The sequence below is a fragment of the Oncorhynchus mykiss genome, chromosome 8, assembly GCF_013265735.2.
Source record: "Oncorhynchus mykiss isolate Arlee chromosome 8, USDA_OmykA_1.1, whole genome shotgun sequence".
Lineage (NCBI taxonomy): Eukaryota > Metazoa > Chordata > Actinopteri > Salmoniformes > Salmonidae > Oncorhynchus > Oncorhynchus mykiss.
This window is the reverse complement of record NC_048572.1, coordinates 54231742-54246396: the sequence shown is the minus strand read 5'-3', so window position 1 is coordinate 54246396 and position 14655 is coordinate 54231742. Positions and strand designations below refer to the sequence as shown.

The window sequence follows — 14655 nt, the reverse complement described above, 5'->3', positions numbered from 1 at the left end:
AGCCCAAATTGGATACAAAATGGCCTTCTACTACAGTGGAAATCTATTAAGATAACTCACGTATTTAACACTCATTCAAAACACGTCACTTCACTTTGAGCATTACCATACTAATTCTAACAGAACAAATACAGCTGGAGCGTGACAGGAGTAACTCACCACCACTCCAGCTCTGTGTTGGGCTCTCCGAGTTGGAGGATGCCACAGGTGTCCTGTACAGTGTCTTGCAGTCCAGACCTGCAGACGAATCGAGACAATAGCTCATCAGCCTTCAAAAAAAAAAAAGCCCCTCTATAGTAGGCATGACTGCCTGATTTGGCATGACAGACGCAGACAGATGGTCACATTAAAATGTAAAGACCCTAGGGATTAGGGCCTGGCATTTGAACTTTTTTGACAGTTGGAGTGTGTGCATTTATCTATATGCAAACAGTACCTAATTATGATAATGTAGCTGCTATTTACAGAGCCTTTTTACAAATCAAGACACCTATTTTATAGTAAAAAAAAACAAACAAACATGTCAAATAAAATAAAAAGGGTAAAGTGGGATTCGCATCTCGTGTCTGGAAGTTATTCTCAACGAGTGCTCATTTGAAACGTGGCTCAATTTGGCAGTTGAAGTACATTTTTCAGGGTCACAAAACACAAATCGGTGTTCTTTTCGATATACAGACGTTCGATTGAGTTTATTATGCCTGTTCCTTGGAATTTTTCTACATTTAACACTGCATGGAGATGAACTATGGCCAGGATTCTGATGAAAACACGCTCTGTCTTCATCAAACTAATGTTGTTGCCTATTTTCAGTGTGGAACCAGTCTGTGTTTACCGGGGTAATAGCCGAGTCGTACCAATTCAAAATGTCACTAGCAGCTCGCAAAGTACGGTCGTCACTAACGTTAGTTACCACAGCTACAAAATCATAAACCCTGGGCTGTTTCTACAATTTCTTAGAATCCGGTTTTAAACCTAACCTTAACCACACCGGTGACCTTATGCCTAGCCCCTACCTTCAATTTAGACCAAAATGCAAATGTTGGTTTTCATGAATTTTTACGATATAGCCCATTTTGACTTTGTGGCTGGGGTAACCAGTGTCAACAGCAAAGTAGGAAAATGACAATTATTCCAAAACTGCAAGTCATTGTTGGAACACATATTTCCTCATTTAGTCAACCAGTCCATTTAGAATTGGTTTAAAAACTGTCTTTATTTGGTAAGGAATATAGCGTGTGTATCCTATCAGTAAGATACGTTTTTCTAGGCATTTATTTCTGTAGTCGCACTCAGCACGAGTGTGTAGAAGGAGCGGTCAGAACGCAATTGAGTGAGACACGAAAGAGAATTTAAGGAGCCCGCAAATGCACATGTACAAATGGAACACCAGAGTCAAAGCAAATTAACTTAGTCTTAAAGACAACATTTCGACCAAATAGTTTTACAATATTAGATTTATATTTTTTATTTAAATCTCTGGTAAAGATTGAGTTTTGACATCAGTTCGAGGACTTGATTACTCATGCCCATCCCTACTAGGGATGTGATTATGAATACACTCAGGGGAAGCTATGATGCAGGATAGAGGAAGAGACCAATCTGTGCAACCTGTGTGGAAGAAAATGTTAGAGAAAGTATTTCAGTCTGCATACCACAAGGCACCCTTTTCCTTATATAGTGCACTACTTTTGACCAGAGCCCAATGTAGGGCTGAATGTGTTCTCGAAAGAGTGGAATTGTTGAATGTAGGATGTAAATGAAAATGTGTCATTTACACTATGGCCCGAACCGTGAAATTGACACGTCTGTCTAAAATATGTATATTTCACACAATGTTGTGAAATTGGTTAGAGTGGGAGGAAGTGTGTGTGTGTGCATTTAATGTGTGAAAGAGAGAAACTGTGAATGAAGACCTCCATAATGCAGTGTGAATGTAGCCCCCTGTCCTGCAACACTGCATGGCACCATCAGCGCACAGGTGAGAATAAATCTGTCAGCAACAAATAAACACAACAGAGTAACGGTGCCGTGCAGTCTGTGGAGGTATGAGACAGTGTTCCATTACTCCAAAACCTAGGAGTAATTTATTGCATTCCCATAGTATCTCTCCTCTGAATGGCCACTACTATTTATGTTTACTGTGTATGCATGTTTATGGTGCTGTGTGTTGGTTGGTGTGTACCTTTCTTCTCAATGGCCTCCACTAGGTTCACCAGGGTGTGGGGAGCAGTTTCTGGCGGTGTGAACTGCTCGGTCAAATCCAGAAGAGAAACATCTGAAACAACACAAATGATGGTTACATTTTCTGACAAGACCTTAAAAACGGGACTCCAGGAGGCCTCCATTGACATAGGAGCACGACCAGACTATTTCTTGTCCTTTACAATGCATGTGCTTTTCATTTCATATTTGCACAAAAAATACCACATAGCCCATAAACAGCAGTTGGAGGCAGCCCACAAGACTATTGTCTTATACATTGCTTTTACAGTGTTCAAAATACAAATACTCAGAGAAGTAATTTGCCATTGAGACAAAGGGGAAGAAAGACAACACAAAACCAGAGTTGTCGACTTTTCACCCTCACCACACAGTAAACCAAATATGTTTTCAGTCACAGCGGGAGAAAGAGAGGGGGAGATAGAGAGCGAGAGGGAAAGGAGAGAGGGAGGGATAGAGGGAAAGGAGAGAGGGAGGGATAGAGGGGTTAGAGGGAAAGGAGATGGGGATAAATGAAGACCTCTCCTTTCCCTCTATCCTTGACTTGCCTAGTTTAAGGTTAAATATTTATTTTTTTACAAATATATAAAAAATAAAAGGTAAAGGAGAGAGGTAGGGAAGAGAGAGAGGGAAGGGCAACAGAGCAAGGCAAAAGAGAGAGAGAAAAAAGGATCCCATTTCCATTTTTATTTTCCCTCTCCTTTTTCCATCCCTCCAGTCATTTCTTTGCGTTTGTTTCGCCTTGGCCCTTTGCCTGAGTGGAGCACAATAAAGGATTGAATCAAAAATCCTGAACAAGCAAAAGCTCTGTGGCCGGCTGCCAGGGCCTCCTTTTCGGGCCCACCGCTCGCGAGGCCAGAGCTTGGCAGCCTTCTGCTCCTGGCAGTGCACGGCTAAACCGCACTGATTATTAATTTGGGGTGTTAAGACAAAAAAACACTGCGTCAGCACATTCCGCCCCTCTCGCTCGCTCTATCCGTTGCACATTAAACATGGAAACTTTGCCTGCTTTTCGGAGGGTGAATGGTGAGCGTTAGCCTGCGCTAGCACGCAGCAGCGCGCATTTTCAGTGGGTTGATTTTCGATTGTCAGTTCTCCCTCCCTCACCTCTCGAGAATGGGCAAGCGCATGCAGTAAGTACACGAAAGCTCTTCCTCTACTCGCTCTAACATATGCAAATTTAAAAACACCCTCAAAGAATTTGAGACACACATGCACGCATCCACAAGTCATGGTTGCAGGAGCAGACTTAGAGATTGTGTTTGTGTGCGCATATGTGAAAGCGAGAGAGGGAAAGAGAAAGGGGGCATGTACATACTTCATGCGTGTGCCCGATAAAGATATAAGGGAGGGCGTACTGACATTCAGAAATCAACACACCCCAAAAAAAATTATTAAAAAAAAGGGCAATCCGGCACGTTTCAATATACGTTGAGGGGAGCCCCCCCACCCTCAGAAAGGGACATTTTCCCACTGACATTACCTGCTGACTGATTCAAAATATCCCACAATTTAAAATATATAAACACACACACACACACACACACAGTGAGGAGAACAAGAATTTGATAACCTGCTAAATCGGCAGTGTTTCCTACTTACAAAGCATGTAGAGAGGTCTGTAATTTTTATCATAGGTACACTTCAACTGTGAGAGATGGAATCTAAAACAAAAATCCAGAAAATCACACTATGATTTCTAAGTAATTAATTTGCATTTTATTGCATGACATAAGTATTTGATCACCTACCAACCAGTAAGAATTCCAGCTCTCACAGACCTGTTAGTTTTTCTTTAAGAAGCCCTCCTGTTCTCCACTCATTAACTGCACCTGTTTGAACTCGTTACCTGTATAAAAGACACCTGTCCACACACTCAATCAAACAGACTCCAACCGCTCCACAATGGCCAAGACCAGAGAGCTGTGTAAGGACATCAGGGACAAAATTGTGGACCTGCACAAGGCTGGGATGGGCTACAGGACAATAGGCAAGCAGCTTGGTGAGAAGGCAACAACTGTTGGCACAATTATTAGAAAATGGAAGAAGTTCAAGGTGACGTCAATCACCCTCGGTCTGGGGCTCCATGCAAGATCTCACCTAGTGGGGCATCAATGATCATGAGGAAGGTGAGGGATCAGCCCAGAACTACACGGCAGGACCTGGTCAATGACCTGAAGAGAGCTGGGACCACAGTCTCAAAGAAAACCATTAGTAACACACTACGCCGTCATGGATTAAAATCCTGCTGCGCATGCAAGGTCCCCCTGATCAAGCCAGCGCATGTCCAGGCCCGTCTGAAGTTTGCCAATGACCATCTGGATGATCCAGAGGAGGAATGGGAGAAGGTCATGTGGTCTGATGAGACAAAAATAGCTTTTTGGTCTAAACTCCACTCGACATGTTTGGAGGAAGAAGAAGGATGAGTACAACCCCAAGAACACCATCCCAACCGTGAAGCATGGAGGTGGAAACATAATTCTTTGGGGATGCTTTTCTGCAGAGGGGACAGGACGACTGCACCATATTGAGGGGAGGATGGATGGGGCCATGTATCGCGAGATCTTGGCCAACAGCCTCCTTCCCTCAGTAAGAGCATTGAAGATGCGTCGTGGCTGGGTCTTCCAGCATGACAACGACCCGAAACACACAGCCAGGGAAACTAAGGAGTGGCTACATAAGAAGCATCTCAAGGTCCTGGAGTGGCCTAGCCAGTCTCCAGACCTGAACCCAATAGGAAATCTTTGGAGGGAGCTGAAAGTCCGTATTGCCCAGCGACAGCCCCAAAACCTGAAGGATCTGGAGAAGGTCTGTATGGAGAGGGAGGAGTGGGACAAAATCCCTGCTGCAGTGTGGAAACCTGGTCAAGAACTACAGGAAACGTATGATCTCTGTAATTGCGAACAAAGGTTTCTGTAACAAATATTAAGTTCTGCTTTTCTGATGTATCAAATACTTATGTCATGCAATAAAATGCAAATTAATTACTTAACAATCATACAATGTGATTTTCTGGATTTTTCTTTTTAGATTCCGTCTCTCACAGTTGAAGTGTACCTATGATAAAAATGACAGACCGCTACATGCTTTGTAAGTAGGAACACCTGCAAAATCGGCAGTGTATCAAAAACTTGTTCTCCCAACTGTATATCCACATATACATACATACACAGAATAATAAATATAAAACACAACATGTAAAGTGTTGGTCCCACGTTTAACTAGCTGAAATAAAGATCCCAGAAATGTTCCATGCGCACAAAAAGCTTTTCTCTCAAATTCTGTGCACAAATTTGTGAGCATTTCTCCTTTGCCAAGATAATCCATCCCTTGACAGGTGCAGCATATCAAGAAGCTGATTAAACAGCATGAACATTACACAGGTGCACCGTGCTAGGGAAAATAAAAAAAAGGCCACTCACTCTAAAATTTACAGTTTTGTCACAACACCGCAGATGTCTCAAGTTGAGGGAGCACGCAATTGGCATGCGGACTGCAGGAATGTCCACCAGAGCTGTTGCCAGAGAATGTAACGTTCACTTCTCTACCATAAGCGGCCTCATCTGTGTGCTCGTCATCCTCACCAGGGCTTTGACCTGACTGCAGTTCGGCGTCGTCACCGACTTCAGTGGGCAAATGCTCACCTTTGATGGCCACTGGCACGCTGGAGAAGTGTGGTCTTCATGGAAGAATCCCGATTTCAACTGTACCAGGCAGATAGCGTGTATGGTGTCATGTGGGCGAGTGGTTTGCTGACGTAACAGAGTGCCCCATGGGGGCGGTGGGGTTATGATATGGGAAGGCATAAGCTACGTACAATGAACACAATTGCATTTTATCAATGGTAATTTAAATGCACAGATATACCGTGATGAGAATCTCGAGGCCCATTGTTTTACCATTCATCCGTTGCCATCACTTTGTCAGCATGATATTACATGACCCCACGTCGCAAGGACCTGTACACAATGTATCCCAAGTCTTCTATGGCCTGCATACTCAGACATGTCACCCATTGAGCATGTTTAGGATGCTCTGGGTCAACGCGTATGACAGCTTGTTCCAGTTCCCGCCAATATCCAGCACTTTCGCGAAGCCATTGAAGAGGAGTGGGACAACATTCTGCAGGCCACATTCAACAACCTGATCAACTCTATGCGAAGGAGATACTGACCAGTTTTCTGATCCACGCCTGTACCCTTTTTATATAAAAAAAAGGTACACTACATGACACCTGCTCATCAAACGAAGGGTGGCTACTTTGAAGAATCTAAAATATATTTGGATTTGTTTAAGACTTTTTTTTGGTTACTACATGATTCCATGTGTGTTATTTCATAGTTTTGAGGTCTTCACTATTATTCTACAATGTAGAAAATAGTACAAATAAAATAAAAACCCTAGGTGTGTCCAAGCTTTTGACTGGTATTGTATATACAATATATATGTTTTTATTAGGTCTGACCACCCTTGACTGGTCAATTGTTTGGTTGATGGGCTGTTTGGTCAACAAAAGTTTCTGTAGTTGATTCGTCTCAAAACAAATTATAATAATTAATGGTGCACAAGACACCTGTCACTGGGATTGCACAGTCCATCACGCTAAAACATGCGATACTGAAATTGTATATCGTTATATGATGTACAAATAGTGGTGCAACACTAATAAATCAAATACTAACAAATGCACCCTCCCACGTTGGATATGGTCGCTGTCCATGGTTCTGAAACAATCTTCAGTGCGCTGTATAATTGGTGCCTTTCCCTATGTTATTAGCCTATAGCAAGCTAATAATTAGCTGTACTATTTGCTGTACAGTAACCACAGTTGGCTACCTAGCTGACTATGTATCAAGCTAGCCGGTGCAGTTAGCCACACACTGTAGATAATTCTGCAGCTCTGATGGCTTGCAGCGCCAGCAGCAATTTGTTATACTAGCTAGCTAAAAAACAAATAGGTGAACAAAGTTGCCTGTATGTTATCCATTCTTTCATTGCTCACACCTTGCACTTTTTTCCAACAGGGAACCCTCATCTCTGGAATCCTCGAGATGACTACATGTCGAGATGAGGACTACAAAAACAGGGACAAGTGGCTCAAATGCCTGCACAGGCTGAGCACAGAGGTGCCCTTCTCAGGTATGTAAACAGAATGTGATGATAGTTCCTAATTAGTCATGGGATATCAATTCTGGGCTCCCACTTTTCTGATCTAGGAAGTGGGTTATGTATACTGATGCAAAGTATCTAGTTCATTCAATTCATACAACAAGAATTTCAATTCCCATGTATAGTGTTTTGGTTGTATTATTACCAACACAGATATACAGCTCGCATGGTAATACATTCTTTGCGTTTGCTGTGGAAGAGCTGAAAGAACTGCAAGCACAAGATGGTCTGTGCCAAGTGATCTGGATCAGGAGCAGATGTGTATAATTCCAAATGGAAATATTACAGTCAGCTCATGTTTCGACAGGACTCTATAGAAACCAGTGTGAGTACTGACAACCCTGGTGCCAAACTTTCCCTGGCAACCCCTTCAAACCTCCAAGTCAACCCAGCAGGAAGCGAGCCAAACCGGAAGAGCGTGCAGCAGAGGCCATGGAATGTGCACACATGACGGGTAAGGGGGTTAGAGACCTGGGGAAGTTGTGCAGCGCACATGGTGCATTGGTGATGGTCACCACTTTGACCGGCTTATTAAGCCAAATGGGCTACCTGAAGACCCTAAACCGGTTTGCCAGAACTCCAAAGACATTCTCCACACACACCTCCTCACTCTGGAGAGGCGGTAGTTGTCGATCTCCTTTTCCTCATCCAGCTGTGTCCAAGGATAAAGGCTGCATGATGTAGGGCCTCAGGCCAAACGCCTCACCTGCCACCACACCACAGGACACGGGGACCTATCTTACTGACAGACTTCTTGGAGGTGGCATGTGCACTGTATTTTCCTCCAGTGTGCCGATCAGGCCGCACCTGGCCCGCACCTCGCCGACCCTGCCATCGGTACCAACATCTATATAAATGAACCGCAGATCGGCATCTGCTTGTGCCATAGGCACAATGGAGTTGGGTCCTTTTGTAATTATAATAAATGGGAACCAGCATTAGGTGGTGATGTGTTTGCCGTTTAGGGCACCAAGACACAGTGGGTAGTTCCAGCTTTCCCCAAACTTCCTTGGAATGGCCTCCCACTCCTCCACAGTCGTCAGCATTTTCATGTATTCCTGCCTGAAGATCTCACACAGGACGTTGCAGGTCTAAATAACAACTTAAAATACTGTGTTGACTCACATGGAAGGTCTATTCTAAAGCGGAGAAAGTAAACCCAGTAGCCAGGTATCTCAGGGTTACTTTTAGGCGCTACCCTGCAGGAATAGTCTCGCAGACTTGTGCGTCTCTACCTCTGGTCTGTGGCTCCACCATCCTCAACAGGAAATTGAAGGCATCCTTGTCCATCCTCAACCAGCTTCTATAGGCGGGAGAGTCCTCTTCATCCAGTTCTCTCGGCAGCTGGCTGTAGCATCTCCCCTGTCACTGTAGCAACAACCACCTGGTCCATGTCCTCTATTTTTCCAGCAACATTCCCTTTCTCGTCTTTGCTAGGAAACATGTATAAAATGATTTTAACATTGTATCCGTCACATGGATAATGAATTGGTAGAGATAAATGTAAGTAGAAGTAATACTAGTAATAATATTTACCTTAGCAAAATGAAAGCTGAAACAAGCACAAAGGGTTTCAGCATCCATCTTCACTGTCTCTGCCAACTGAATTTACTGTAGACTATGCGCCGATTGGCAGATATTAAAATGTAGATCATCCAAGATTCCATTTCAGTTGACAACACTGATGACTGCACCAGTGTCTCATCCCGTTGCTGGCAACATCCCGCTGCCAGTAATATTTCCCCCCCACTTATTTATTTTTTGCCAGTGTATCAAGGCCCTTCAGATAAAAAAAAATAAATGGCAGAGCTAAGCAAAATCCTAGAGGGAAACCTGGTTCAGTCTGCTTTCCAACAGACACTGGGAGACAAATATACACTGGAGTTGCTTACCAAGACGACATTGAATGTTCCCGAGTGACCTAGTTACAGTTGACTTAAAACTGGCTTAAATCTATGGCAAAACTTGAAAATGGCTGCCGAGCAATGGTCATCAACCAACTTGACAGCAGTTGAAGGATTTTGAAACGATGAAAATGGGCAAATATTGTACAATCCAGAGCTGTGTTCAAATACTCCTCCTAACCGCACTAACCATACTACATACCACATGTACATCACAAATAGTATGTTTATTGGTCATAGTATGGATAGAGTTCGTATGCCAAAAGTTAGCAGATGTCTTACTACATTCGCCTAAATTAAAGTTAGGGCCCATAATAACATTTGAGGGAAATGGTGGAAAATATGCAGCAGAAGTCCGACGAAAGCGGATACAAATTCATTACTTTATCTAATTAATGACAAATGTTAAGAAAATGGGCAGCAATGGAATAAAGTAATGACTTTTCAAATAAGTTACGCTACACATTATGTTGGCTGACAATTTGTTGGCTACGCTATCCTTACAAACCACATATCATTAGAGCAGTAGGTACCGGTATGTTAGCTAGCTACCTAACGTTAGTTGGCTACTAATACATTGAACTTACCAGTATATTAACTATATGATACCTAACTACCCAACCTTTGACTTGATTATTCACGCCATTCTTAGCTAAGTGCTATACTCGTTGTGCGTTCTCAATGCACATAAATTAACGCTTAACTATCTACTCCGATTTCAGAGCACTCTCGTCTGAGTGTGCCAGAGCGCAGAATAACGGATGAATTTACGAACACTCATCACCTGTTGAATATGGCCGGTGTCAGTAAACCTCGGCCAAAAAGCATAACTCATTTTACCAGGCCTCCCGAGTGGCGCAGTGGTCTAAGGCACTGCATAACAGTGCTAGCTGTGCCACTAGAGATCCTTGTTCCAGTCCAGGCTCTGTCGCAGCCGGCTGCGACCGGGAGACCCATGGGGAGGCGCACAATTGGTTCAGCGTCATCCGGGTTAGGGGAGGGTTTGGCCGGCAGGGAAGTTCTTGTCCCATCGCGCACTAGCAACTCCTGTGGCGGGCCGGGTGCAATGCAACGCTGACACGGTTGCCAGGTGCACGGTGTCTTCTCCTCCGACACATTGGTGCGGCTGGCTTCCTGGGTTAAGCGGGCATTGTGTCAAAAAGCAGTGCAGCTTGGCTGGGTTGTGTTTCGGAAGACGCACAGCTCTCGACCTTGGCGTCTCCAAAGTCCGAACGGGAGTTGCAGTGATGGGACAGGACTGTAACTACCAACTGAATAACACAAAATTGGGGAGACAAAAAAACAAAAAAAGTTTTGCACAGTTATTCACCAATGCACTGGATAACATTAGAACAGCCTAACCAACTCTGCTGGGGCGTGTAAAATGGTCCGAGTGAGGCGTTTTCTCATTTGTGTCTGGAAGTAGCTATCCAGTTAGCTTGTGTGCTTGACTGCCGTTGTGATGGTCAGAACACTCGGATCAACCCTACTCCTCGGCCAGAGTGTGTGCTCTTAACGCTCCGAGAGGGAAACGCTCAGAATTTCCGAATAGACAATTGGACAACGTTCTGAATTTACAAAAAAGGTCCAACGCGCAGACTCTGGGTGTGTTTGTAAATTCAATCTGGAGAGCTAGAGTGGTAAAATGTCTAGCTAGTAACGTAAACTCACTCCATACAAATATGCGCAACCGTGACATTCAAACGAGGCTGCAAAGAAAACGAATGGGACTGTAGCGACTGTGTTGACTTCAAAATCGGGGGTGTGAACTACGTTTCTATTCAAGCGTTGATCGTCATGGTAACGACTATAGTATTGGAGAAAAGTTGAAAAAAACGGACCCTCCGTTACATCATGACGTGTCATGCCTTAACGTACAGCTCGCATAAAGCAACTATTTCCATCTTACAATCTCTCCACCAGGTGTAGCACTTCTCTCATCCTTTAAAAACAAGAAATGGACAGTGACGGGGGTAAGGGGGGGATACCTAGTCATTTTTATTTTTTGTCATCACTGCAAGCATCATGACTCTCAAAGCCGCTGTTAACTTCTGAAGATCACTTTAGCACCGCACTAAAAACCCAATTCAAATTCGACACAAACCTTCAAATAGGTATGTAATGACACATTACTCTTTTTAGTGTTTTATTTACATTTTAGAGGCGATAAGGTGATAAGTTGGATAGATCGAGTGAAGAAAATAAGTTTTCCCACACGATATCTGTCCTTCTCACTATCACGCATTAGTTTCGCTTCCCCACCTGCCATTTTTAAAAAGACCCAACGGAGCTCATTGCCTTGTTGAATTATGCAGAAACAGGCAGCGTGGAGCTCATGCCATTGATTTTGTTGGAAAGGGGAGAAATTGTGCTTTACAAATGGTATTAACATTATAGTTGATCTGGAAGTATTATGTTTTTGGGGGCGATAAAATAAGGTAAATTGTACGGACCAAGGCGATGTACAAAAGTCAGTGAGTTTACGTTAATATGTTATGTTAACAAGCTAGCGAGAGGTTGCAACAGCATCAACTTCCGGTAGACAGGCATAGCGTTAGTATGCACAACTGAAAGGATACCGTTAGTTTACAGTATACTAAAATGAACTAATAATATGCCGTATATACTGTACACTCATTATGTAGTACACAGTATGTTAGTATGGGTATTCGAACACAGCCAAGGTGTTTGTATGTATTCATTCAACACACACACACACCAAAAATATAAAACTCAACAATTTCAAAGATTTTACTGAGTTACAGTTCATATAAGTAAAATCAGTCAATTGAAATTGTCTGCGGTTGTGAGTCCGGTTGAATGTACTGCCAAATTCTCTAAAACGACATTGAAGGCAGTTTATGGTAGAGAAGTGAACATTCAATTCTCTGGAAACAGCTCTGGTGGACATTCCTGCAATTAATTAGCTTGGCAATTGCATGCACCCTCAAAACACTTGAGACATCTGTGGCATTGTGTTGTCTGACAAAACTGCACATCTGGCCTTTTATTGTTCCCAGAACAAGGTGCACCTGTGTAATGATCATTCTGTTTTAATCAGCTTCTTGATATGCCACACCTGTCAGGTGGATGGATTATCTTGGCAAAGGAGAAACGCTCACTAACAGGGATGTAAATATGTTTGTGCACAACATTTGAGAGAAACTCTTTTTGTGCATATGAAACATTTCTGGGATTTTTTCCCCCAATTTCAGCTCATGAAACACAGGACCACTTTTCATGTTGTGTTTATATTTTGGTTTAATGTGGGGTTTTGTGTTATAATTTTTCTTCCACTGAGATTAAAATGGTATTTTGTTTAGCCCGTTGACAGAAAATGAAATCCATTTGAATCTCACTTTGTAACAACAAAATGTGGATAAATTCAAGGGGTGTGAATACCATCTGAAGGCACTGTATACAGTTTCTTCCAAATGACTTTCTATGGATTACATTTAATGTTTTTGGTTTAGTTTCGTGAGGAATCACCATTATACTCCTCCAGAATGATACCTCTCTTCCAACTCTCCCTCACACTTGGGTTTTCTTGCAGATTTAATAAAATAAAAAAAATTATCTTCTTTTTGATAAACAGCTGTGGCCCTGGAGTTTATCTGAGATTTTGGTGAGAGCACGCAGACTGCCAACAGCTTTATTCACGCTGGAATCGGTAGGCTGTGTAGAAGTTTAAAAGGTCTGTTCACAGGCTCACCAGCCGAGCCTCTCCGGCTAGCGCCTATTTTTAGACTTCTACACCAAATAAAAATCATATTGACATTCAGCCATGTTCACTTAACTACGAGATTATCAAGTGTAAATGTTGCATTTTGCTTACCATCTTCTCACAGTGGGTTTGTGGAAAGCAGGCAGTGGCACGGCCGACGCAGATTGGATAAGGCCTTGCTATTTGAAGCAAAAAATATTTGCGCTATCCCCTCCATCAGTCTGGTTATGTAAGACATGGCTAGTTCTCCCACATTCATTCCCTCCCTCCCTTTTCTGTGTCCCTCTCTTTACTCATGAGGGCTTTAGAGCCATTCAGCCCAGGATATTTCATGGAGATTCAATTCTTAAAAAGATGGAATACGAAGTAGGGGAAAACGATACCACTGGCCGCCCCCCAACACCGTTCATTTTTCAGGGGCTTATCTGACGGCTGTCGTGCAGCATGATCAAACAATTTCAGTACATATTGTGCTCTAATTGCGTGTGCTTGTTTGCAGTGACTTCTTTGTTGTTGTAATATGCCAAACGGACTTGGCCGTTTCGTCGATAAGGATTCCAGCTTTAAGATCGCATTAGTCAGGTTAAACCTTTGACAAAAATATATTTTTTTTTTAGGGACTCAAGTCGGGGCCTACTTACTGTTGAGAGTTAGATTAATGAATACACAAGGTGCAATTGAGAAATTTGGTTGTGCATCAGTAGTCGCTCAATAAGCCCATGTCAGCTAAAAATGTTTAGATTGCTAAATTGGTCTAGCAGACCAGGGTGGGGCCCATTGATCACCATGGCCCCTCATGAGTTCTGTTTTTTGTGGCTCCCCCATCCCTGCTCTAGATAGAACACTATATAGGTGGAGCCATGAAATATGCCTGGTATGAACCGCTGTCATTGTGACAGCAATGTATTACCTTGGCCTATTCCCCCATTCTCTTGGCCAGAGCAGTATTGAGTCTTTCAGTTTACTATACAAATTATCTTTATTTGTCTGGGCCACTGTCGTCGGGACAGGACTTAGTCTGTACACTAGGAGTGACGGCAACCTATTGGGCTCCCGAGTGGCGCAGGGGTATAAGGCACTGCATCTTGGTGCAAGAGGCATCACTACAGTCCCTTGTTCAAATCAAGGCTGAATCACATCCGGCTGTGATAGGGAGTTCCATAGGGCGGCGCACAATTGACCCAGTGTCATCCGGGGTAAATAAGAATTTGTTCTTAACAGACTTGCCTAGTTAAATAAATAACATATTTGACTTTTATTACCTAGCTAGAACACCAACATGCAGTACCGGCGGCAGTGGTTAGAGCGTTGGACTAGTAACCAAACGGTTGCTGGATCGAATCCCCGAACTGACAAGGTAAAAATCTCTCATTCTGCCCCTGAACAAGGCAGTTAACCCACTGCCCCCCGGGCGCCAAAGACGTGGATGTCGATTATGGCAGCCCCCCGCACCTCTCTGATTCAGAGGGGTTGGGTTAAATGCAGAAGACATGTTTCAGTTGAATGCATTCAACTGACTAGGTATCGTTCCCCTTGACACAATTCGTTGTGTTACAGCTTGAATTTAAAATGAATTAAATTTAAATTATGGGATATTGTGTGACACACAATGTCAAAGTGGAATTGTTTTTTAGAAAT

General features: G+C 43.1%; 1 protein-coding gene across 3 annotated transcripts in view; it reads right to left on the bottom strand.

Moving 5' to 3' along the window:
* The window catches only part of LOC110530129 (phosphatidylinositol 3-kinase regulatory subunit gamma), a 58182-nt gene that overhangs the window by 23691 nt on the left and 19836 nt on the right, over positions 1 to 14655 (bottom strand). For all 3 annotated transcript variants that reach the window (XM_036985685.1, XM_036985687.1, XM_036985686.1), the window contains exons 3-4: positions 2183 to 2275; positions 160 to 237 (exon numbers count right to left, since the gene is read on the bottom strand). In XM_036985685.1, coding sequence (XP_036841580.1) covers positions 160 to 237; positions 2183 to 2275 — 171 coding nt within the window. The remainder of the gene's footprint in view (positions 1 to 159; positions 238 to 2182; positions 2276 to 14655) is intronic.